General features: G+C 49.1%; 3 protein-coding genes and 1 long non-coding RNA gene across 4 annotated transcripts; 1 reads left to right on the forward strand and 3 right to left on the reverse strand.

Annotated features, from left to right (window-relative positions):
- Nucleotides 1-6,888: 6,888 nt before the first annotated feature.
- On the reverse strand, nucleotides 6,889-9,166 carry LOC125513956 (uncharacterized). The gene is made up of 2 exons (XR_007286221.2): nucleotides 8,615-9,166; nucleotides 6,889-7,275 (listed from the first exon to the last, which is right to left on the reverse strand). It is a non-coding gene; the product is annotated as an uncharacterized LOC125513956 (long non-coding RNA).
- A 6,032-nt stretch (nucleotides 9,167-15,198) lies between these two features.
- LOC125513958 (transmembrane protein (DUF788)) lies at nucleotides 15,199-18,547 on the forward strand. Its single transcript, XM_048679194.2, has 5 exons — nucleotides 15,199-15,379; nucleotides 15,957-16,156; nucleotides 16,582-16,666; nucleotides 18,007-18,075; nucleotides 18,165-18,547. Exons 1-5 carry the CDS (start codon nucleotides 15,296-15,298, stop codon nucleotides 18,255-18,257), a joined length of 531 nt encoding a protein of 176 aa, XP_048535151.1. The 5' UTR covers nucleotides 15,199-15,295; the 3' UTR covers nucleotides 18,258-18,547.
- Nucleotides 18,548-18,958: 411 nt separating this feature from the next.
- LOC125513957 (purine-uracil permease NCS1-like) lies at nucleotides 18,959-20,742 on the reverse strand. The gene has a single exon (XM_048679193.2). It carries the CDS (start codon nucleotides 20,646-20,648, stop codon nucleotides 19,026-19,028), a length of 1,623 nt encoding a protein of 540 aa, XP_048535150.2. The 5' UTR covers nucleotides 20,649-20,742; the 3' UTR covers nucleotides 18,959-19,025.
- A 1,176-nt stretch (nucleotides 20,743-21,918) lies between these two features.
- LOC147965621 (uncharacterized) lies at nucleotides 21,919-22,694 on the reverse strand. The gene is made up of 2 exons (XM_087530533.1): nucleotides 22,569-22,694; nucleotides 21,919-22,497 (listed from the first exon to the last, which is right to left on the reverse strand). The coding sequence occupies exons 1-2, from the start codon at nucleotides 22,692-22,694 to the stop codon at nucleotides 21,919-21,921; spliced, it is 705 nt and encodes a 234-aa protein (XP_087386659.1).
- Nucleotides 22,695-24,075: the final 1,381 nt, after the last annotated feature.

The raw sequence follows: 24,075 nt of genomic DNA on the forward strand, positions 1-24,075 counted from the left end.
TTTACATTAAATGATGGAGCTGTCAGTTGGTGCAGTTCTAAACAAAGCGTTGTGGCAGGATCTACATGTGAAGCGGAGTACATAGCTGCTTGGGAAGCAGCAAACGAAGGAGTCTGGATGAAGGAGTTCATATCCGATCTAGGTGTCATACCTAGTGCATCGGGTCCAATGAAAATCTTTTGTGACAATACTGGTGCAATTGCCTTGGCAAAGGAATCCAGATTTCACAAGAGAACCAAGCACATCAAGAGACGCTTCAATTCCATCCGGGATCTAGTCCAGGTGGGAGACATAGAGATTTGCAAGATACATACGGATCTGAATGTTGCAGACCCATTGACTAAGCCTCTTCCACGAGCAAAACATGATCAGCACCAAAGCTCCATGGGTGTTAGAATCATTACTGTGTAATCTAGATTATTGACTCTAGTGCAAGTGGGAGACTGAAGGAAATATGCCCTAGAGGCAATAATAGTGTTATTATTATATTTCCTTATATCATGATAAATGTTTATTATTCATGCTAGAATTGTATTATCCGGAAACATAATGCTTGTGTGAATACATAGACAAACTAAAAGTCACTAGTATGCCTCTACTAGACTAGCTCGTTAATCAAAGATGGTTATGTTTCCTAACCATAGACATGTGTTGTTATTTGATTAACGGGATCATATCATTAGGAGAATGATATGATTGACATGACCCATTCCATTAGCTTAGCACCCGATCGTTTAGTATGTTGCTATTGCTTTCTTCATGACTTATACATGTTCCTATGACTATGAGATTATGCAACTCCCGTTTGCCAGAGGAACACTTTGTGTGCTACCAAACGTCACAACGTAACTGGGTGATTATAAAGGAGCTCTACAGGTGTCTCCAAAGGTACATGTTGGGTTGGCGTATTTCGAGATTAGGATTTGTCACTCCGATTGTCAGAGAGGTATCTCTGGGCCCTCTCGGTAATGCACATCACTTAAGCCTTGCAAGCATTGCAACTAATGAGTTAGTTGCGGGATGATGTATTACAGAACGAGTAAAGAGACTTGCCGGTAACGAGATTGAACTAGGTATAGGATACCGACGATCGAATCTCGGGCAAGTAACATACCGATGACAAAGGGAACAACGTATGTTGTTATGCGGTCTGACCGATAAAAGATCTTCGTAGAATATGTAGGAACCAATATGGGCATCCAGGTCCCGCTATTGGTTATTGACCGGAGACGTGTCTCGGTCATGTCTACATTGTTCTCGAACCCGTAGGGTCCGCACGCTTAAGGTTTCGATGACAGTTATATTATGAGTTTATGTGTTTTGATGTACCGAAGGTTGTTCGGAGTCCCGGATGTGATCACGGACATGACGAGGAGTCTCGAATTGGTCGAGACATAAAGATTGATATATTGGAAGCCTATGTTTGGATATCGGAAGTGTTCCGGGTGAAATCGGGATTTTACCGGATTACCGGGAGGTTACCGGAACCCCCCCGGGAGGTATATGGGCCTTAGTGGGCCTTAGTGGAAGAGAGGAGAGGTGGCCAGAGATGGGCCGCGCGCCCCTCCCCCCCTTGGTCCGAATAGGACAAGGAGAGGGGGCCGGCCCCCCTTCCTCCTCTCTCTCCTCTTCCCCCCCCCCCCTCCACGAATCCTATTCCAACTAGGAAAGGGGGGGAGTCCTACTCCCGGAGGGAGTAGGACTCCTCCTGGCGCGCCTCCTCTTTGCTGGCCGCCCCCCCCCCTTTGAACCTTTATATACGGAGGCAAGGGGCACCCCTAAGGACACAAGTTGATCCACGTGATCATATTCTTAGCCGTGTGCGGTGCCCCCTTCCACCATAGTCCTCGATAATATTGTAGCAGTGCTTAGGCGAAGCCCTGCGACAGTAGTACATCAAGATCGTCACCACGTCGTCGTGCTGACAGAACTCTTCCCCGACACTTTGCTGGATCGGAGTCCGGGGATCATCATCGAGCTGAACGTGTGCTAGAACTAGGAGGTGCCGTAGTTTCGGTGCTTGATCGGTCGGGCCGTGAAGACGTACGACTACATCAACCAAGTTAACGCTTCCATTGTCGATCTACCAGGGTACGTAGATCACACTCTCCCCTCTCGTTGCTATGCATCACCATGATCTTGCGTGCGCGTAGGAATTTTTTTTGAAATTACTACGTTCCCCAACAATAACGACTCTGATGATGAGGATCCAGATGCGACCGAGGAGTCAGAGGAGGACGCCTGAGCTTTGGGACGCTAGCTTCGCTCTTTTCCTTTTTGGTGTTTTGATGCCAAAGGGGGAGAGGGTTCTATAGGTCTCGGGGATTTGCATGGGTTTTTCCCCTTTTTTCTCGTGTTTTAGTGTCGGTCTTTTTCGTTATTATTGCACTCTAAGTATTATATTGTCTCTTCTTTTTGTGCTCAGGGTGGTGAGTCTATAAAATCTAGGGGGAGTCTAGTCCTGTAAGTGTGCCCATGCTTTCTAACAGCTAGTTCCTATTGGGACACACATTCAGGGGGAGTTCCGTCTAGAATTCTTTGACTTGTCTCTTGCAAATTGTGTTGTTGTCATCATCCACCAAAAAGGGGGAGATTGAAAGGGCATTTCCCTACTTTATGTATTGAATGATGATGACAACCCTTTGTGGTCTAATCGTGTGCTATATGTTTCAGGTTCTCGATGCTTAGACTTACATCGGATTGCTATTGCCTCTCGTAGGAAAAGATCGAAGACGTGTCCTCTACGCTTTTATTTTCTTTGGTCGTAGAGTTCCCGTACTATCAAGAGGGAATCCTCATTAGGAAGCTCTGGGGGAATAAGTTCACGTACACTTTCCTCACCCCTCCTTTGTCTTCCTCAGTTGTGAGAGAGAGATCCCCCTGTCTTTCCTTCGTGTTTCTGCTCTTCCCAGCGGTTGTACCGCTCCTTGGAGTGGTTGTACCGCTAGACCTTGACGCTCTCCTACTTTGACCGAGCGGTTGTACCGCTGCCTCCGGGCGGTGGTACCGCCACCTTGCTCAACAAAGGCTAGGACGGTGGTTCCGGCCATGCACCGCTCAAGTACCGGTCTCGTCTCTGTTCCGAGGCGGTAGTTGTGCGGTGGTGGCCCGGTTGATCCGGTCGATCCTCGTTGACCGGTACCACCGGTGGTCTGAGCGGTTCTTCCGCTCAGAACTTCGCCGCCCAAGAGCTCAAGGCTATGCGGTTGTTCCGGTCTTGCACCGCTCAAGTACCAGTCTCGTCTCTGTTTCGAGGCGGTAGTTGTGCGGTGGCTGGGCGGTTGGTCCGGTCATTCTCTTAAACCGGTACCACCGCCTAGTGGCCCGGTTGTACCGCCTGGTAGGGTTCTGCAGCTACACCGTGAGTCCCGGTTGTACCGGGACAAGGACCGGTTGTACCGCTGCGGGGCTGAAAGCGCAGCGACAGCTGGATTTAGAGGGTTGGTATTTAAGAGAGCTTCTCCCACCTACCACTCTCACCTTTGAACTCTCCCACTCCACCATTAATGCACCTCAAGCTCTCTTGCCCGATCTCTCTCTCTAGCCACTCAAACTTGTTGATTTGCTAGGGATTGAAGGAGGAGACCTAGATCTACACTTCCACCAAAGGATTTTTGCTTCCCCCATACTTTCTTGTGTGGTTTTGTTACTCTTGGGTGTTTGAGCACCCTAGACGGTTGAGGTCACCTCGGAGCCATATTCCATTGTGGTGAAGCTTCGTGGTTTTGTTGGGAGCCTCCAATTAAGTTGTGGAGAGAGCCCCAACCTTGTTTGTAAAGGTTCGGTCGCCGCCTTCAAGGGCACCAATAGTGGAATCACGGCATCTCGCATTGTGTGAGGGCGTGAGGAGAATACGGTGGCCCTAGTGGCTTCTTGGGGAGCATTGTGCCTCCACACCGCTCCAACGGAGACGTACTTCCTCTTAAAGGGAAGGAATTTCGGCAACACATCCTCGTCTCCACCGTCTCCACTCTTGGTTATCTCGTGCCTTTATTTGAGCAAGCTTATTTGTTTCTTATCTCTTGCTTGCTTGTGTTCCTCTCCTTGTTGCATCATATAGGTTGCTCACCTAGTTGCATATGTAGACAACCTACTTTGATGCAAAGTTTAAATTGTTAAAGAAAAGCTAAAATTGTTAGTTGCCTATTCACCCCCCCCTCTAGTCAACCATATCGATCCTTTCACCCGGTTATGGACATCTTGAGTATCTGGCTCTTGGATTATCATATGGATCTCATCACTCTAAAATTAATTTATTGGGTCGATAATTACTTTTAATTGGGATTGAGTTGGAGGAACCTTCTCAATATTGTTCAACTACCAAGATAGCTAAATAAAATATATTCCTTTGTTGTAGGGAAAAATGGCTTTTCGCAAAACATTTTAACCATACGGCCTCCACCAGCCATATATGCATGTAGTGATAGTATTTATCTCTTCATTGCTCTCCTGTGTTACATCGCCAGCATATTCCATGTGCTGACCCGTTTTCGGGCTGCAACATATCATGTTGCAGACTTTTCAGACGAGGAGTAAGGTGCGATAGGTCGTTTGTCATGCACTCAGCTATGTCGTTGGAGTTGATGGACTCACTTTATCTTCCAAGCCTTCCGCTGTTATCGTATTAGATGGCCTTAAGCCATATTTATTGTAATAAGTTCTCTCTTGAGACATTCGATGTAATAAGTGTGTGATTGTGACTCTGTTATAAATCCTTCGAGTACTATGTGTGTTAGCATTACCGATCCAGGGATGACATTGAAGCACAGAGACTTGACCGTTTGAGGTCGGGTCGCTACAAGGTGATATATCAGGCGATATGTAGATATATCAGAGAAAACATGTCTAGTTTTTTTCAGTATTCTTGTTCGAAACATATATTTTTAGTAAAAGAAAATGTATCATGTCAGTGCTTTAACTTAACATTTTAGACTCCTAGCTTGTTTATTAACTTATAGATTAAGAAACTATAAAGGAAAGATTCACAAAATCCTTACTCTATGATAAAGAAACCAATATGATATATATGAATTTGTAAGAAACATTGTGCATGACTTTGATAATGTATAATGAAGTTGTAAATGCATATTCTTATTTCACTACTTTCTCATAAATAATTGTTGTCATCTATGTACCGTTCTATCGGTGGACATATCGGGCTAGATATTGGCCATATCTTTCGATATTTCGGTCCATATCGGATGATATGTTTGAAAATGATATTTACAAAATGATATGTTATGTTTATATTGGTGGAGCCCTAAAAGTGATATATCGGCCGATATATCGATCGTATCGGCCTAGATTTAAAAGCTTGTTGTGTAGTGCTGCTCGCGGTGGTACGCGACAACGGACACGACGAGCCAGGCATCGACATGGTATGTCTCGACGACGGCCAATGGGGCTCATGCTGCTGACGGAGGCTTTGGACGATGGCGCTGAGCCACGACGTCTCCCCTTGGTGAGCCCAGAGCTTGTGTCAATGGCCTCCTCCCCTAGCAGCTCGCAGGTGTGCCGCAACTGCGTGGCCATGGTGTCCTTGAGGCACCGAAAGTGTCATGACATGCCCTTCCATGCCAGTGTCGTGTAGGACGTCGCCGACCCGAAACCCATCACCGCCTCGACATGGCTTTCAGGAGGGAGGCGGCGGCTATGCTACTCACGGCGATTGCAGGGCGGTATATGGTAGTCGCGACGCAGTTGGACGCGAGAGGCAAAGCTCATGCGGAAGTAGGGTGGTGCTCAGACGGGAGGAGGTCGGTGGAGTCCCGCCGCGAGAGCGACGGTGGCGCCGGTGAATTGGGAAATTTCTTTTACCAACTCAGTGTGCAATGCCACATCAGCATGACCAGTCAGTATGGTTAAAGACAAAACCACCTCAAATTATGTCCAAAACCTCTCTGAAAAAGATTTATCCAGTTTTACAGATCTGAGGTGGTTGAATAACCCGTTTTGCGAACTGCCAAAGCGTACATAACTTTAGGCAAGGATTACAATCGGATGAAACCAAGTCAGATAGTAGCCTATCTTTTTGAACTGGAACATGCATTCCATTACTTAACCAAGCTCAGCCGACTCGCTGGCTACCAGATCATACACGCAACTTGGGGCTTGGTCCTTCCACCAAGTACACGCCACATTTGCTCAAAATCCCCAGTCAGCTAGGGTATGAGCAACCTTATTACATAAGCGCTTACAATGCTTAAATTCAAAACCATCAAGAGATGCATAACAAAGGCTACACGTGTCATGCAGAAGCACTCCGATCGATGAGAGGTCACGGTCGCCAGAGTTGATGGCGTTTATCAGCTGCAAGGAATCCGATTCGAAGACCACCTGGTGAATACCCATCTCCGCCGCAGCTTCAATGGCTTGTACACACGCCATTGCTTCCGCATGGAGTGGCGAAGCAAGATGTTCAAGTTTGCCTGCACACGCTCCGATGAACTCCCCTTGGCTCGATCTAGCAACGCATCCCCAGGCTCCACACTACCAGAATAAGCTAGGGCCGTCGGCATAGGCCAAAAAACCATCAGCATAGGCCTATGCTGACGGCCACCGTCGGCATAGCCCCGTCAGCAACTCGTACGTCGGCATATCCCAGGGCGGCTGTCGGCATAGCAAAGCCGTCGGCATAGGCCGCTATGCCGACGGTGTCCGTACGACCGTCGGCATACATGCATCGTCGGCAAAATTTTCCGCCTAACGGCCGTCTACGGCTCCGCCGTCAAAACCGAGCCAACCATGTGCTGACACGTGGCACAGGTATCCCGACGGTCTAACCGTCGGCCTAGCAGTGCCACATGTCAGCTGCTGGGCAGGCCTGGCGCATAGCTACGCCGACGGTTAGACCGTCGGCATACTTGCTGACCATAACAAAAAAACAATTAAGGCTAGAAATTTACGAATGCAATTAGAGACATGATTCTAGAAATTAAACCCCAACAAACAAATATGTGTGAGAGAACTGCACTGACAACAAGTGAGCTGTGCAAACACAACCAGAACAGCAAAGATGGCTTCGAAAACTGAATCAGTTAGTCTTCCAGCTCACACTGAATACAACTACTAGTGCTAGTAATCAAAATTAAATGGTACAGCCATCCACTCTGAAAATCAGTGCACAGACAAACGTCACAATCCACATTATTAACTTGGAAGAAAAAAACTTGTTGGTTGGGAGCGACCTTGTGTTCGTTGGATGCCGTCGCCGTCGAGATCCAAGTCAAAGTTTTAAGATATTTGCTTCTCAAGATGCAGAGCATTTTTGTCAACCTACACAACAGCACCACCACCAGCAATACTATGAGCGACAATCCAGACGGCCGCCACAATTAGCTAGTAAGACATTAACACCATAATATGAAGCAAACAGAGCAATCCCAATGTGCAAAGAAATTGTACTGATTCCATTGAAACAATACCGTGGCATAAGTAACAGGTGCCACAAAACAGAGCTAGCTGCTGAGTGTAGAGCAATACTAGTATAATTTCAAATTCAGAGGACGGTTACTAAGCCATAAACACTAGATAAGCATCTCAGGGGACAGCAAAATTATAAATTCCATTGCATCAATATCAATAGGATGGCATAATGATCAGGTGGCACAAAACAAAACAAAGCTGTGGAGTGAGTCTAGCACAGAAAAACAACGGTTTGGCCATCAGTCATAGCTCTCAAGATAAAACAAAAGAGGTCTCAGGTTTAAACTGAAAAGAAACAACTAGTTATGCGAGTTTTTTCAATAGTAACTTGGAGATGCATAAAGAACAACTAGGTACTACTCACCCTGGATGCATGCATGCATGAGCATCCATACTTGCAGTGCGGGCAGTAAATAACAAATTACTATATTTCCCAAAGTATGTAATAGCTTTGTAAAAAAGAGGATTGTATCAGCCAGACACTTCTCCCAGGATCAATGTATGCATGCAATTCATCCAGGCCCAGCATGATGCTAAATCCTACTCATGTTGCTAGCACATATACATATATACACAACAAGAACGAATTCACAGGCACAAAAATGAATATCCCCTGGATAGCATGGTAATGAACTACTCACATGCAATTTGATAGGACTAGTACTAGTGATAACAATCCAACAACGTCCTAACAGCTGCAGCAACACGCACACATCAACTGCCTGAATACTGGTGAATAGCAAAGTCTATCCATACTTGACAAAGGAGCAAATCAATGTCAAGTTCATCTCAGATGTGTGGTTCATGACAACGGTAGCAGTTAACAAGATTACTGAATTTTAATTTGTGGAAGCAAGGAAACAAGCAATAGAATGCCTATCTCGTTCAACACTAGAGTAACAGCAGTAGCAAATTCAGTCCAGCATGTGAGTAAGTAAAAAATGTAGATCAACAGGGAATCAAACTAGTTCAAAGAAATCTGTAACAAAATTTACAGTAAAAATCATCTAGTATTAATCAATGGTTCTGTTTTGATCCAAACTAGATGAATTCAAGGCTAATCTATTAGTCTAGTAGCAATCATCTAGTATGTGACAGTAGAGGAGTAAGTCTTATTGTACAGTTAGAAAAATACACGTCATGTGCATGGCAGCAACCGGAGGGAACAGAGGAGTGGAGAGGGGCTCACCATGGTGGTGCTTTAGCCGATGCAGTGCACCGCCGTCATGCCGTGGAGGGAGCCGCCGGAGGGAGCCACCGCCTCGCCGGAGTTTACCCGCTGTGCGCGTCCGCCCCGCAGCCACCGGGTGCAGGAGTACCATCCACGAGGCGGAGCCGCCCATGGGACTTGCGGTGGGCTTCGGAGAGGGCGGAGCAGAGTCGCCGTCGCCGCGCCGGAGTTGGAGGGGACGCCACCCTCGGAACCCTAGCCATCGGAAGGGGTCGTGGCTGAGCTCTCGGGGCCACGAGAGGCGGATCTGGCCGGAGGGAAGGGAAGAGCGGAGGCAGGGGGCTCGGATCTGTGCTGCGCGTTGGCGAGGCTCGCCGGCAGGGGCGGAGCTAGGCTAATGCAAGGGTATGCAATGCATACCCAATTATTTTTGCCAAAAAAATTCAGTATATAAGCTCCTATATGCCTCTGTATACCGTATGGCAGTCTAATTGTACATACACACGAGAGAAATGAAGAAGAGAACGATCCCAGCGCCACTTGGGCCAATGTTGGGCTGCTACGTTGCTAGTTAATGCTAGCGGGCCTTATCCTTTAAGGCTTAGGAAGCTGGCCGATTGACGAAGCCGAGGAGATATACAGCCTCCAGCCTTCGATTCAACTGCCGCTGTGCTGCTTCTGCTGCATCGAGTCAATTGATTTCTTCGAGAAGTAGTGCAAGAAAAACAAGGTGAATATCATGCATCTACATTTCTAAATTATGAACACTTGAATTTGTAAGATTGTCCACATGCCGTTATTTCTTGCTTCCAAAAGGGTGATCGTAGAGTTAACTTCTGATTTTACTCGTTGTTGCAATGCAACTGAGTTATTCAGGACACTATTGCTACAAAGAATAATTTATACATTGTTGTGAGCTTCTTTATTTCTTACATTGTTGTGAAGCAAAAAAATGTTTCGTTTTTATTATTATGAGCTTCTTTATTTCTTACATTGTTGTGAAGCAAAAAAAAAAAACTTTACCATGCATACCCATGTCGGAAATTCTGACTCCGCCACTGCTCGCCGGAACACGCCAGAATCGTGCGACGTAGGCAGCGGCGGCGGGGGGAGGGAGAGACGAGAGAGAGAGAGAGGAGGGAGAGAGGTGGCAGGGAGGGAGAGGTGGGGCTGGTGTCGTGGTGGGGTAGGCTGCCCTGCCACGTCAACGATCCGTGGGAGGTTGCTTCCAACTAATAGGAAGCCAGCACAGATTTTGTGTTTCTTTGCACAGTTTTTTGAACACGAAATACTCATGTTAAAATTTAGTAAAAAAATAAAAAAAAATCCACATCTTCTAGGAATAATAAACCAATACCATGGAAAATTTCATATTTATTTACACCTTGTTTGCATTTAAAAAAAACATCCGCAAAATGACGAATGTTATGGCCTAATTCATGGCATAGTTATAGTGATATCATATTGTGTATAAGTGTGCATCTTAGAATGGAAAACAATTTTGATGAAGGGAGTTTTCATTTTATTTTCAAGCAAGATTTAGTTTTCAATTTCTGAGTGCCAAAAAAGATTATTTTTTTTGTGTGAAAACCCCACTGAATATTTGTTGCCGGATCTAACCATTAAAATCCACAGAAAATCATACGGCGCTGGAAATCCTCGGGACCGGGCATGGTGTCATCATATGGCCCTTGTAGGGGTGTGGTAAAAATCTGAGCGTGTTTCGCAAAAGGCTGACCGGAGGCCCTTTGTAAATTGCACCATCTTCAAGGTAGTATCTAGCTATCGGGAGGGAAAGTGTGTGGTTTGTGAAGGAAGGGTGTTGCCCGTTGCTCTGTTGAACTCGAAACTTCTCGTGCTCTTAAAGGGGGGGTATTACATGACATGTGCCAGGACATGACATTTTCGGGCCCACTTGGAATATTTGAGACATTTATTGCATCTGTAGGGTTTCAATGCGGGAAATTACAAATATGCATGGCGGCCACCTGAAATGATGTCCAAAAGTGGGTTGTACAATCGTATATGATGTCTTTTCGGAATGTGTATACCTAGTGCAACAAAAGGAGGGGAAGGACCCACCACCAGGGGGCGAATGTACCTCAGCGGCATGCCGGATCTAGCCGTTAAAATCCACAAAAAAACATACGATGCCGGAAATCCTCAGGACCTGGGACGGTGTTCATATGTTCCTTGTAGGGTCTAGTAAAAGTTTGAGTGTGTTTCGTAGAAGCCTCACCGAAAGCCACTTATAGATTGCACCATCTCCTAGGTAGTATCTGGCTATCAAGAGGGAATGTGTCTGGTTTGTGAAGGAAGTGTGCTACCCGTTGCTCCATTGACCTCGAAACTTGTCTTTCTCTCAAAGGGGGGCATTACATGATATGTGCCAAGACATGGCATTTTTCGGGCCCGCCTGGAATATTTGAGACATTTATTGCATCCGGTTCTACCCAACACGCACGATCCCCCCTCCAAGCGACGGTGGCATTGCCGTCTGTGGAGGGGGACAACACCCCGGACACCCAAGACGGGTGTCTACACATGCCACATCACTTCCACACATGCATTGGGACACGGTACGGGGTTTCGATGGCATTGCTACACCTTGAAGCCCCACCGACCGGACTAACCCTATTCCCGTTGACCAGGAGATCTAGGCCTTTGACTTTCATCGGACGGGGTTTGACCAGTGGACTCTTCCACCTGGTTGCGATAGGTCAGCCCATAGGAACATCCACGAACACGGCCTGGACCCAACCAACCACCAGATTTCCCTCTGGTTCTACCCGATGCACACGTTTCCCCCCCTCCAAATGACGTCGGCACTGGCATCCGTGGAGGGGGCAACACCCCGGAGACCCAAGACGGGCGTCTACGCATGGCACGTCACTTTCACACATGCATCAAGACCGCGTGCACTATTTCGGTGGCATTGCCACAACCGGAAGGCCACCACGAAGCCCCTTGGCCAGGAGATCTAGGCCTTTGACTTTCGCCGGATGGGCTTTGACCAGTGGACTCTTCCAACTGGTTGTGAATAGTCATCAGGGCCGTCGATGGAGGGGGCCGAGGTGGGCGACCGCCCAGGGCCCCCAAATATTTGGGGCCCCTAATCACTAAGTATTAATCTATTAGCTGTAGGTTTAAAATCAGGAAAAATAAAGCTCATGAGCCCATTCGCCCAAAATAGCATGTATAACGGGCCCATGAGGTCTAGAGAATCGATCAATCGATCTTTTTTCTGCCATAGTGCATTGATTGCTAACAGGCCCCAACAACGCCCGTTGGTTTTGCTTCCTCCGACCGCCCACCAGAGACTACGGTGCCAGATCTACCTGAATGCCTGCCTGCTTCGGCATCCGTCGATCGCCCACGGCCTGTCAATTACGAGCGCCATCACCTCTGGTCTTCCACTATCAGGTAATAAGTTCATTTGTTTTGATTAGGTTAGGTGGGAAGTGCCGAACGAGGCTAGATTTAGGACACAATTAAGTTTGAACTCAGTAGTTCTTGATTTTTTTGGTTGTTGGAAAATCATCATATATGTATTGTGTGATTATTTAGTTCGACCCTAATGTAAATTTAGGGTCCTATTTTGTTTTTTGCCCCGGGGCCCCAAATTTTTGGAGACGGCCCTGATAGTCATCCCATAGGAACATCCCCGAACACGGCCTGGACCCAACCAACCAATAGATTCCCTCCGGTTCTACCCGACACGCACGATTCCCCCTCCAAGTGACGGCGGGACAACCGTCCATGGAGGGGGGCAACACCTCGGAGACCCAAGACGGGCGTCTATGCATGCCACATCACTTTCACGCACGCATCGGGACCCGGTACGGTGTTTCGGTGGCATAGCTACACCTCGAAGCCCCACTGACCGGACTAACCCTAGCCTCGTTGACCAGGAGATCTAGGCCTTTGACTTTCTCCTGGCGGGCTTTGACCAGTGGACTCTTCCACTGGTTGCGATAGGTCAGCCCATAGAAACATCCTCGAACATGGCCTGGACCCAACCCACCACTAGATTCCCTCCGGTTCTACCCGACGCGCACGATTCCCCCTCGAAGTGATGGCGGCACTGCCGTCCGTGAAGGGGGGCACACCTCGAAGCCCAAGAAGGGCGTCTACGCATATCACAACACATTCACACACGCATCATGTCCTGGTGCGAGATTATGATAAGAAAATCATTTAAAAGTTATCCAAATCTAGTGAAGTATCAATTACTTGTGATTTTTACTAAGTATAAGGACCTATATGCAAAATTACATGAAGTTACATTTTAAAATACTCAAAAATAAAAACAAATAGGATATTCATAATCTATGGAAAATTCTGCCCCAATTTCATATATAATTTGTGTATGTTTAAGTTTATATAAATTAGATTTAAATTAATCAAATCTAAAGTTTAATAAAAAAATGCAAAATGAGAAATAAAAACATATAATATATATGCCGATGGTATCCCCGTCGGCATAGAAAGCCCACGTGATTTTTTGCGAATAAAAAAATGTACAAGCTATGCCAACGGCCTCCGTCAGGGCCGTCGGCATAGAGGTGACGGCGTCAACCCTCCGTTTGGACCTGGGTCGCGGACCCACCTGTGTGCCGACGGCGGCTCTATGCCGACAGCCCCCGTCGGCATAGTGGAATATACGTCGACGGCCTTCCTATGCCGATGGCCCCCGTCGGCATAGATGGAGGTTTGCCGACAGCTTTAGTACGCCTACGGTCTTTCCGCGGCCGTCGGCATACCACCATCTATGCCGATGGGGGCCGTCGGCGTAGAGAAGGTCGTCGGCAGCGGCCGTTATTCTGGTAGTGCCACTTCCCTGGTCAGCATAAAATGCCGCATCAAAGTTTACTTTAACCTGTCCTTCAGTCGGTCTAGTCCATGCTGCAGCTGTAGGTTGCCCACCGGGTGCCTCCGATGTACCCCCGGCCCTCCTGAAATCATCACACAGCCTTCGGACATTGTAAGAAATCGCCTCACATGCCTTTACCTTCTCCCCTTGATTTGCTTTGTTCCTGGTGTTCCACCATTCCCAGAGCAGCATGAGCACAAGATCACATCGTGGAGGTGCCAAGGACCACACACGTTCGAAAATCATCATGGGGTTCGCACACTCCAGCAGAGAAATGCGCACATCCTCGAGCTATAACTCTCTCCAGAGGTGCTTGACCTGTTTGCACTTCAGAAACAGATGACCACCATCCTCGTCCATTCTCATGCATACCGGACAACGGGTATCCAACAAGACATGTTTCCTCTTTATGTTCATACGCGTCGGCAGAGAATTATGTGCAAAACGCCACAAAAACATCCGTACTTTGGGTGGGAGCTCCAGCCTCCAGATTTTAGTCCATTTCTGCGCGTCCTTCGGCGTTTCCGTTGCCGACGAGCTTGCATCCCTATTAAGGGCTGCATCTCTCAAATTGATCCCTAAGTGGTATGCTGACTTTACCGAGAAGATCCCCCTCGGATCAAAATGCCAAGCTAGCTGGTCCTCCATCCCACTTCGGACTGGGATCGCAAGGATATCCCTCGCATCTTCAGGACAGAACAGGTCCGAAACTAGTTCCTCATCCCAATTCTCAGTAACTGGGTTCATCAGTTCAGAGATTCTGTCAAGCAGCACCCCTGCGCGGTTCGTCCGGGGCCTCCTAGTGCTCCCTCGGGGCAGCCATGGGTCATCCCAAATGCGCACATTGTCCCCCGTACCAATCCTCCACACTATACCTTGCTTAAGTAAATCAATACCTTTCACGATACTTCTCCACGTATATGACATATCTCTTCCGCTACATGCCTTTAGCACCGAGCAGTCCGGGAAGTAGCGAGCCTTCAATACTCGCGCACACAAAGTGTCCGGTTCCTGTAATAGCCGCCACCCTTGCCGAGCCAACATCGCTAAGTTAAAAGTATGCAAATCCCTGAACCCCAATCCACCTTCCCTCTTCGGTTTGGTCAATTTATCCCATCCGATCCAATGACACCGATCCCATTTATCTTGGTTACTCCACCAGTACCGGTTGATGAGAGTACCAATCTCCTCACATAGCTTCTTGGTTATATCAAAACACGACATGGCAAAGGTCGGGATTGCTTGCGCGACTGATTTAACCAAATTTCCTTCCCCGGCATTGATAGCAACCTCTCAACCCATCCCTGCATGCGCTGCCATATATTCTGCTTTATGTATTCAAACTCCTGGCTTCTTGCAGCCCCCATAAATATCGGCAGCCCAAGGTATCTACGCCCTTGTGATTCCGGTGAGACCCCCAAAATCTGAAGGACCTCGGCTTTCCTCACTGCACTTGTGCCTTTGCTGAACGTAACTGCAGACTTGTTCTTGTTTATCATCTGTCCGGACTGTCCCTCGTATAATGCCAAGATTGCTTGCAGTTTGTGAGCCCCTTGTGTGGTTGCAGATAGTAGCCTATTGACAGCTGCAACATTTGATTTTGATCCGATTGGCCACATCTTGGGGAAAAACTATACTTTTCTCTATTGTATATGGTACCGGGCCGAAAAGCCCAGATGGATCCAAGCCCAGTTAGAGTCAGCCCAGTTCCCTAGTATTATTGTTGTTATTATCGAAGACTGACTCGACAGAGAAACTACACACCGGAAGAGAGAAACCCCAACGACGACGAGGGAGAGAAGGGAAGGATCTCGTGCAGCTCGGCCATGGCGAACCAGGGATCCAAGAAGATTGTGGAGAGGAACAGGAAGCGCATGGATCTCCTCTGGCGCATAATCCTCGTGTCCAACGTGAGCGGCCCCCCTTCGATTCTCCCTTCCGCCCCCCTCAGATCCGTGGATTACTTGGGACTTTCGTAGATCGTTGCTGCTCGATACTTTGTATTTGACGGAGTTCGACTGATTTTGAGCTTGCCGTAGTGATTCCGCTGAAGCCTACTTAGGACCAGATTAGCTCATCTGTCCTGGAGCAATCGTCTGTATTGTGTAGTCTGCACTCTGGAGTAGTAGTCCGTCTCCATTCCGTCTCTTTTCCGAAAGCGTAGAATTGATCCTTGCATGGCAGTATGGGGTGTTGGGAAGTAAAAATCCAGTAGGAGGGAGGAGCGCTCTGCTGAGAGATGGCTTAATTTTATTCAAGGATCTCCTGCGCTGCCTTGTTTAGTTTTGTTTAGGACTGCCGAGACTTTGTAGCCTCCTTCTGTGAATTGCATTTGTTGAACCACATGTAAGAGCTACTAGGTGGACTTCTGGATGTATGCCATCAACTAATCTAGTTATATAATTTTGCTGACCATCTGACAGATTTAGCCATTTTGAGTTCGAGGACTAGTTCATCTGTTCATGTGTAACTTTTGCTCCTTTGCAGGTTATTTACATAGTAGTGAGGATGGCTGTAATGTACTCTTCTTTCACCTGGAAGCATTGGATTGGCCTCGTGGTGACATCTGCTGCATACTTTCTTTCATACAAGCAACTCGCTAGTATGACAAAGCCCGAATATTCTGACGCGGACAATCGTGAACTTCTGAGTTCGGGTTATGACTTGGCCACCGGTGGGCTTTCCGAGTAAGGAACTGCATGATGGTGTAATTCTTAGCTTTGATCATTGTACTTGATGACAAATCACTGATTAGAGGATTACATAGTCTATGGCTCTCAGCTTCCTTAGAAATAATTTACAGTACCAACTTTAAATGTACATTGATAACTACTCCCTCCGTCCCACGATATAAGATCGTTTTTCAAGCCTCATATTATGGGACGGAGGGAGTAAAACATAAAGGGGCATACTAGTGAGTTTTGTTGAAAATTACTAGCATGGGCCATACTAACTACTAAATCATGAACATGTGAAAATTATAGTTGAAAAAAAAATGAGAAGTTGGGGAATTGCTATTTTCCACTGGAGGATTATGTGAACTTGTATATGTGGTGCTTCTTTTCTTTCTTATAACCCAGTTACAAACTGTTTGCTGCATCTTTACCTGCAGATATATAGAGGATGTGATATACATCACAGCATTTGTGCAGCTTACGTCCATTATTTCTGGAAAATTTTGGTGGACATATCTGGTGGTAAGATATGCACGACCTGGGACTTCATACTGTATTCTTGTTTACCATAGCAATTCATTGCTGTCCTGCTAAAATCACCCTAAGGTTCCTTTTTCTTAATAAAGAGCATATTAAATGTAAGGTACAAAAACCTGCTTATTGTGTAATCCCGACTCCAAAAGCAAGGTGCACACGCTTTTCGAGATTCAAGTTTGGCGTGAATTTAACCAATAAAATGTGGGTTATGTGTCATTATACCATTGAATTCGTATTTGAAAGAACTTTTCTAATGGCATAATTTTAGGTTACATGACATGTATATTATTGGTCTAATTGATGGTCAAAGTTAAATCTCGAAAAGTATGCACGCCCACTTTGTGGAGTTGGAGGGAGTAGTTATCTTACAAGATGGACCTTGGATGGAAATAATTTATCATTTTTGATCCTTTTTTTTGAACAGACGACAGCTATGTACTATTATTGTTGCGTATGACTTTAGCTTCAACTACTGTTTCATTCTTAGGATTGTTTTCTCAAGTTTGCAACTAGTGTTGCAATATATGGCAGCTGAACTGAAAGATTGTCACAACCAAGTCCAGTTAGAATTTGGTCCAACTGCAGCCCATTGTTGGCTGTATGCATGAGCACATATGCGATAATAGTCTCCATTGCTTAGTGAAGATAGAGCATCACCAATATATATTGCCAAGGTTTCAAGGGAACTAAACATGGATTAACTATTTCGCATGATTTCTGAATAATGCAAGTGGTTAGTTATGTAGTATGTGGCCGGCCCAAATAACAGGGCTGTCACAATGATCAATGTATATTACCATCACCTATCGGTACATGTTGCAAGTTTTGTTGTACATATATCTCGACACTTGCAGACAACTTACGTCTCTGGGTAAAGAAGGCTTTAGTGTTTCTTCACTAAATAGACATCTGACTAGTTACTTCTATTATTTGTGTTTTCACGCAATTTTCCCACTCCACAACATTTTGATTTTTTAAAATCATGGGCACACTTCATGCTATGATTTATATATACTTGAATTTTTGTGTGCAAAAAATATGCATCCTGTATGAAAAAAACAGCAGTGCAGTTTGAATAGACAATGCGGTAATGTGTTATCCAAATTGTACCACTTTGTTTTGAGTGGAATACATATGGGTCATATTTTTGCACCAAATTTGCAAGTGCTTTGTATAGCAACAGGGGAAAACTTTTTTGAGTGGAAAACCCATTTAGAATATAGTATCTACTCTGTTCTCAAGAGTCATAGACACTACCAAGAGGGTTCCCCAATATTGTCAACTACTGATTATATTGCTTATTATCTATACATTCCTATATGCAGATACCAGCTTTCGGTGGATACAAGATCTTTTTTCTGTTGAAGGGAACATTCTTCGGTGGTGGTTCAGAGGTAAAATAGACCATGTACCAATGTTAGCAATTGTTACCATTCAGGGTTATTTGGAAATGACACACAAGTATTGTACCTCCTGTTTTCAGGGTGAAGTCGAAGATGAGAAGTCTCGAAAGAAGAGGGAGAAAATGGAGAAAAAGGCATCTAGAGGGAAGATGGTCAAAACCAGGACCCGTTGATATGACACATACATACCCTGTGGAAGAGTAGGTTGGTTTCTCATATCATAGCTGTCCAAGTAGAGTGCAAGCTGTTGGTGAGTTTGCTAACATGGATGATATGATTCATGTATCATTTGATCCGACAGCTAGCACAAATGTCAACTAATCTTAAAGTTGTGATGAATACCAGCATTGGTATTTGTATATTTCCTGACCCTTCTGGTTATGTAAACCAACAATGAGGCATGGTAACCCAGACATCTTAGTGACACATTTGAGACTGATTTTTTTTCTCTTTTTCTTGGCTAGAGCATCTTGTCATTTTGTGGCTTCGAGCTTGTCTTTGTTACGAATTGCATATGTTGCCTTTGTAGTAGCTAGAAATTTCATTAGGAAGTGCTTCGCTTCCATTGCCTAAAAAATGAGTGGAAATACAACTTCTAACTAAATCGAGGCCTGATTCTCAGAGATACATTGCAGGACAGATAAGAGTGATAATTCTGTTTAAATTTTCCTATTATAATTAACTACTCCCTCTGTTCACAAATATATTGGGTATTTCAATACGAACTACATACATCCGATTCGGAAAAAGTTAGAACATCTTATATTTGTGAATGGAGGGAATACTTTACAAGTTGCATGGAAGCTCTCCTCGGTTTAATTTTGCGCAAGAACTGTGAATGTGTTATACACGCCTTCTTTTCTTCAGCGTGCCATTCAGAAACCACTTTCAAAAGTATTTATTTCCAAATTCCAAAGGTTTTCTGCAAGCCCACTTTACTATCAACTGCTTTGGTATTTCACTTCACCGCCTCTCCGGCGACAGAGCAGGCAGTAGACGGTGCCGGCGACGAAAAAGCTCACGAACCAGGCATTGTTGTAGGCTGCGACGAGTGCACCGGAGACACTCGGCAGAACGCCAACCTTGTGAAGAAACCCCGGCACGATCGGGGCAACTCCGGCCGCCATCGCCACCATGGCGGCAACGTTGAAACCACCCTGGAAGTAGTAGGGGCTCTCCCTCTCCTCCGAGTAGAGCGCATCGACGTCCAAGGCGGTGCGCCTCACAATGTAGTGGTCGGCGAGGATGACCCCTCCGATGGGGCCCATGAGCGCCGAGTAGCCGAGCAGCCAGGTGTAGACGAAGCTCTCGCTGGAGCTGAGCAGCCGCCACGGCTGGCAGGCGATGCCGAGCAACGCGGTGATGAGCGCCCCCTGCGAGAACGTGAACCTCCGGGGGCTCATGCTGACGAACGCGTTCGCCGGCGCCACCACGTTGGCGGCGATGTTGGTCGTGATGGTCGCGAGGCTGATGCCGAAGATGGCGAGGACCGTCGTCGCTGGCCCGCCGATGCGCCCGAGGAGCTCGATTGGGTCGGAGATGATGTGGCCGAATATGGCCTCCGTGGAGGAGGTCACGGCGAGCCCCGCGAAGGTGAACATGCCCATGAACACCGGCAGCCCGGCCTGGCCGAGCACCTGGTCCGCTTGGCTGCGCGCGTACCGCGCGAAGTCCGGTATGTTGATGGCCACCGTGGCCCAGAAGCCGATGTTCGCCGTGAGCGCCGGGAAGAACACCTTCCAGAACTCGGCCCCTGTCAGTCTGGGAGGCAGCGAGAGGATGCGCCCGAAGCCGCCGGCGGACACGTATGCCCAGGTGAGCAGCGCGGAGGTGAGCACGATGAGCACCGGCGCCGAGTACCTCTCGAGCTTCCGGATGCCCTCCATGCCGTTCATGATGACGCCGAGCTGCGCGGCCCAGAAGGCCAGGAAGCACGCGAACTCGAGCGGCGCCGCGCCGAGGCCGGGCACCGGCGTGAGCAGCGGCTGGTACGTCTTGAGAGCTGACGGCAGGAGAAGGAACACGGCGCGGCCCCCGATCCAGGACTCGATGCCGAACCAGCCGCAGCCGACGAGGGCGCGGATGACGGCCGGGACGTGCGCCCCGCGCACGCCGAACGTGGCGCGCGCGAGCACTGGGAACGGCAGCCCGTGCGTGACCGCCGGCGCGGCCGTGAGGACGAGGCAGACGAGGACGACGAGGTTGGCGAAGGCGACCGTGGCGACGCCCTGGAGCGCGGACATGCCGAGGTCGACGAGGCTGCCGGCGAGGTAGTAGGACGGCACGCCGACCACGAGGCCGATCCAGAGGCTGGCCAGGTCCCAGGCCGTCATGGTGCGCTCCGAGAGCGGCGTCGGGGACAGGTCCGATTCGCTTCCCGAGAGCCTGGGTCTCGCCGGCAGCATCCGCGGGCGGGCGGCCAGCGTGAGGCTTGGTCCGCGAGGCGGTAGAAGAGGCGGCCGCGGCGGTGACGCCTGCTGGGAGCTCGTCGACACGAGGCGGTGGCGAAAATGGTTCGGCTGGCGCACGGCGAGAGCTCTGGACATCGCCATGGACACGGCCATGGTCGTCGGAGGGGGCAGGGGAAGGGGAAGGAGATGAGGGCAGGGAGAGCTCTTGACTTGTTGGAGCTTCGTTGGAGTATGAAACGATAGGGGGGATCTTGTTGCTTGGCGGGTTGCACCACGGGTGACTGTGCAGCCGGGCCCACCACCCTCGACAGCGAGATCAGATTCCGTTGGTGCTCGGCTGCCTTTGGATCCTCGCTGTCTGAGAGTGAGCTGAGCCGTCCGATGAGGGATGGACGGCAGTGGTTTGATCAGGTGCACAATATTAAACACTTTTTAGATGCAGTGGAGGAAGTGACCGGGAAGGTGACGCCCCGGGATCTCGATTGTTGGGAGGTAATTTGGTGTGATGGTGATTTGTTGGGTTGATGATTCTATAAGAAAGCCAGAACTCTGGCGCTCCGTCATCTACAACATGTTAGGGCCATGTGATGATATGCCAGTTTTAGTTTAGGAGCTGATCTCGTCCAAGCTGCCATCGACGCATAATTGGACCGGGCACTCAACTTGAGCATTGTTTATAGCGGAAGTAAAGTAGAGGTTATGACATGACCAAGGACTATGGGTGTATCATATAAGTCCATAACCAGTTAACCACGTTTCGTCGAAGTCGAATGATACAAACGAATGGTTAGCTTTTCCTTTGAATAAAACTGAATAATTAACCGTGACCACTGATGCCCATTCAAGAAAAAAAGTGACCACTGATGCGGTGAGAGAGAGTTTTCTTAGGCAGGAAAAACTTCTCCAACACGTAGGCCAATCAGTCAATCAGAGGTGATTGGTGTAGGAAAAAAAAGTCAATCAGAAGTGCTTTGGGGAAGGAAAAAGTATAGGAGAAGGTGCACCGGGCATTTGGCGTACATTATTATTCAAGGGCTATTTTCTAAAAGCATCTCCAGCCGTTGGCCCTTCTGGGCGCCAAAAAAGAGCCACCTGGGGACGAGCCGGCGCTAGATTGGCCCATGGGGGCGATCTAGCTCCCAGCCACATCCCCAGGTGTCCCCCAAGTCGCAGCAAATTCAAACTTAGCCATTCATGCTCACAAAAAAAACACCATAAGTCCGGCGATCAGCGGCCCAGTTTGGCGATCATCACAGTTCGGCGATCAGATGAAAAGTTCATCGTACAAAAAAGGACGCGTGGGCAAGGCATCGCACGACGGGGAAGGCCTCTTGCGTCGGCGCAGTCGGCGTGCGCCGGCTTGGCGGTGTCGGAGCTGCTTCTGTGTTGGGCGGCGTCGGCGCGGCGTCTGTGCTGTTGGGCGTCATGGAGGCATAATCGCGCGGGCTTGGTGGCGGTGTCGGCGGGGCGGTGTCGGCGTGGGCGTGGGAGTTGGCGGCACCGTCGACAGTAGCTGGTTCAGGATGAGGCTGCGCTCCGCCAAGTACCACGCCTTGACCTGCTCGTCGTTGCTCTGGAGCATGTCCGCCCTGCCCAACAGGAAAGCCAGGTCGGTGTTCCTCTTCTTCGCGGCGACGTTGGTCCGGAGCATGTCGAGTTTGACAGTGTTGTTCGTCATCAACGCCGACCACCGCGCCTCGGTCTTCTCTTCACGCAGGGCGGCCCGGGCCTGCGCGTCGGCGAGGCAATGCTCAATGGACTCCTGCACCCGCGCCGTTGCCGAGTCGACGTGTTTCCCCTTCTTGGCCCCTTTGTTGCCTTCGGGGCGCCCGTCGCCCGCGCCCGGCGTCGGTGCGTCCGGCTTGTAGGTCTCATTGGCCTTGGCGAGGGTGCGCCGGACATCCGCCCACTTGTCACACTTCTCGATCTGTTTGAAGATGTGGTGGTACTTGAAATCTTGGTCGCTGCTGTCCTGCCGAAACATGCCGAACATCCGCACCAGCTACGTCGAGGAACTTTCAGTGAGTGGCGCGCGCCCGGCGAAAAGAAAAGGGAGAGGCCGGCGTGCCATACCTGATCCTCGATGCTGGTGCCGCTCTCTGGGTGAGCCACGATCTCCTCGACGATTCCATGCCATTTGTTACACGCCGATTGGATGAGCCCCCAATGGTTCGCCATTGCCTTCGCCCCGCGCTGCATGTACACGTCTTTGAAGTAGGGGTCGATGAGTTTGCGCTCGTCGAACTCGGCCTTGATGCGGCCCCAATACGTCCCGATGCTCTGGTTTGTGCCGGTGATCGGGTCGAGGCAGATGACTTTCCACGCTTCGGCGAGGCACTCGTCCTCCTTGGACGCCCACTTGATGCGCGGCTCACTGGTCCTGGCCGCCCCCTTCTTCTTCTTCTTCTTCTTCTTCTTCTTCCGTTTCCTCGCCGGAGCAGGCGCCAAATCCTCCTCCTCCTCCTCTTGCTCCTCAGGCTCCGCCTCCTCGCCGTACTCGAGCTCGCCATCCATGTCGCCGTTGAGGTCCACTGTGTCGTCCTGGGTAGTAAACCCGGGGGACGCGGCGGCGGCGGCCAAGCCGGCCGTGATGATGTCGTCCATGTCGGCTTCTGTCGCGTTGGTGTCGCCGAGATGCGATGTGGAGGCTTGAGAGAAGGGCAGTGCGCCATGGCGGAGAGGGGGTGTCGGAGAGGGGGTCATCATCCCCACGCGAGTCGCCTTGGCTTGTTCGGCCGACCGCTCTGCCTGCTCCGCCATCGCCGCAGTCGCGAGCCGCGCCGCGCTGTCCCGGGCCTTCTTGGCATTGGCCCTGTTCCGCCGGTCGATGGTGACAGCCTCCTGGCGCTGAACTTCAGCCCTCCAGTCAGCGTTGGACATGCCCGGGGGCTTGGACGGCAGCGCCCTCGGCTTCCTCTGCTTCGGCTAGGCGACGGCGACAGTTGCACCCATCGCGGCGCGGGGGAACACGTACTTCTTTGGCGGCATGGTGGCCGGCTGGGAGGGGAGGAGGAGGAGAGTGGCGGGAGGAATGGAGAGAATGGGAGGGAAGTCGGGGGGAGCGGGAAGAAACGACGGGAAAAGGCCCTCCTCTCGCCGACGGAGCGGCCCCATGCCCCTTTTCATTTGTGCCGGCGCCCCCAGGCACCCCCAGCGCGTCGGGTTTGGCTCGGGTGCGTCGGCTATTATTTCGGCCCAACCCAGCGAAAAACTGACTCCTGGGGGCGTGACTGGGCCGATTTTCGCCCGCCGGCGCTAAAAATTCGTCTGGGAAGGGCCTGTTGGGGGCGCGGTTGGAGATGATCTAAGATACCAAGCTCCTAAAATTGGAGCATTCTGGTGCGTATGTGGGGTTGCTATACCGAAAAAGGTTTTCGCCCCATTATATATATAAAGCACCAATCAACAATCATCCAGTACAAACACACACCACCACAACACACGCACACATCCAGGACAGGATACATAGGCGCTGAGCGCAGCAACACCACCCCTAGCACTACCATCGCGAAGAGATGAAGCCACATATGACGAACCATGGGCTCCAAGGCGGCACCTTCAGAAAGGGAATGACACTGGA

Source organism: Triticum urartu, chromosome 6A, assembly GCF_056163025.1.
Source record: "Triticum urartu cultivar PI428250 chromosome 6A, HENAU_Tu73, whole genome shotgun sequence".
Lineage (NCBI taxonomy): Eukaryota > Viridiplantae > Streptophyta > Magnoliopsida > Poales > Poaceae > Triticum > Triticum urartu.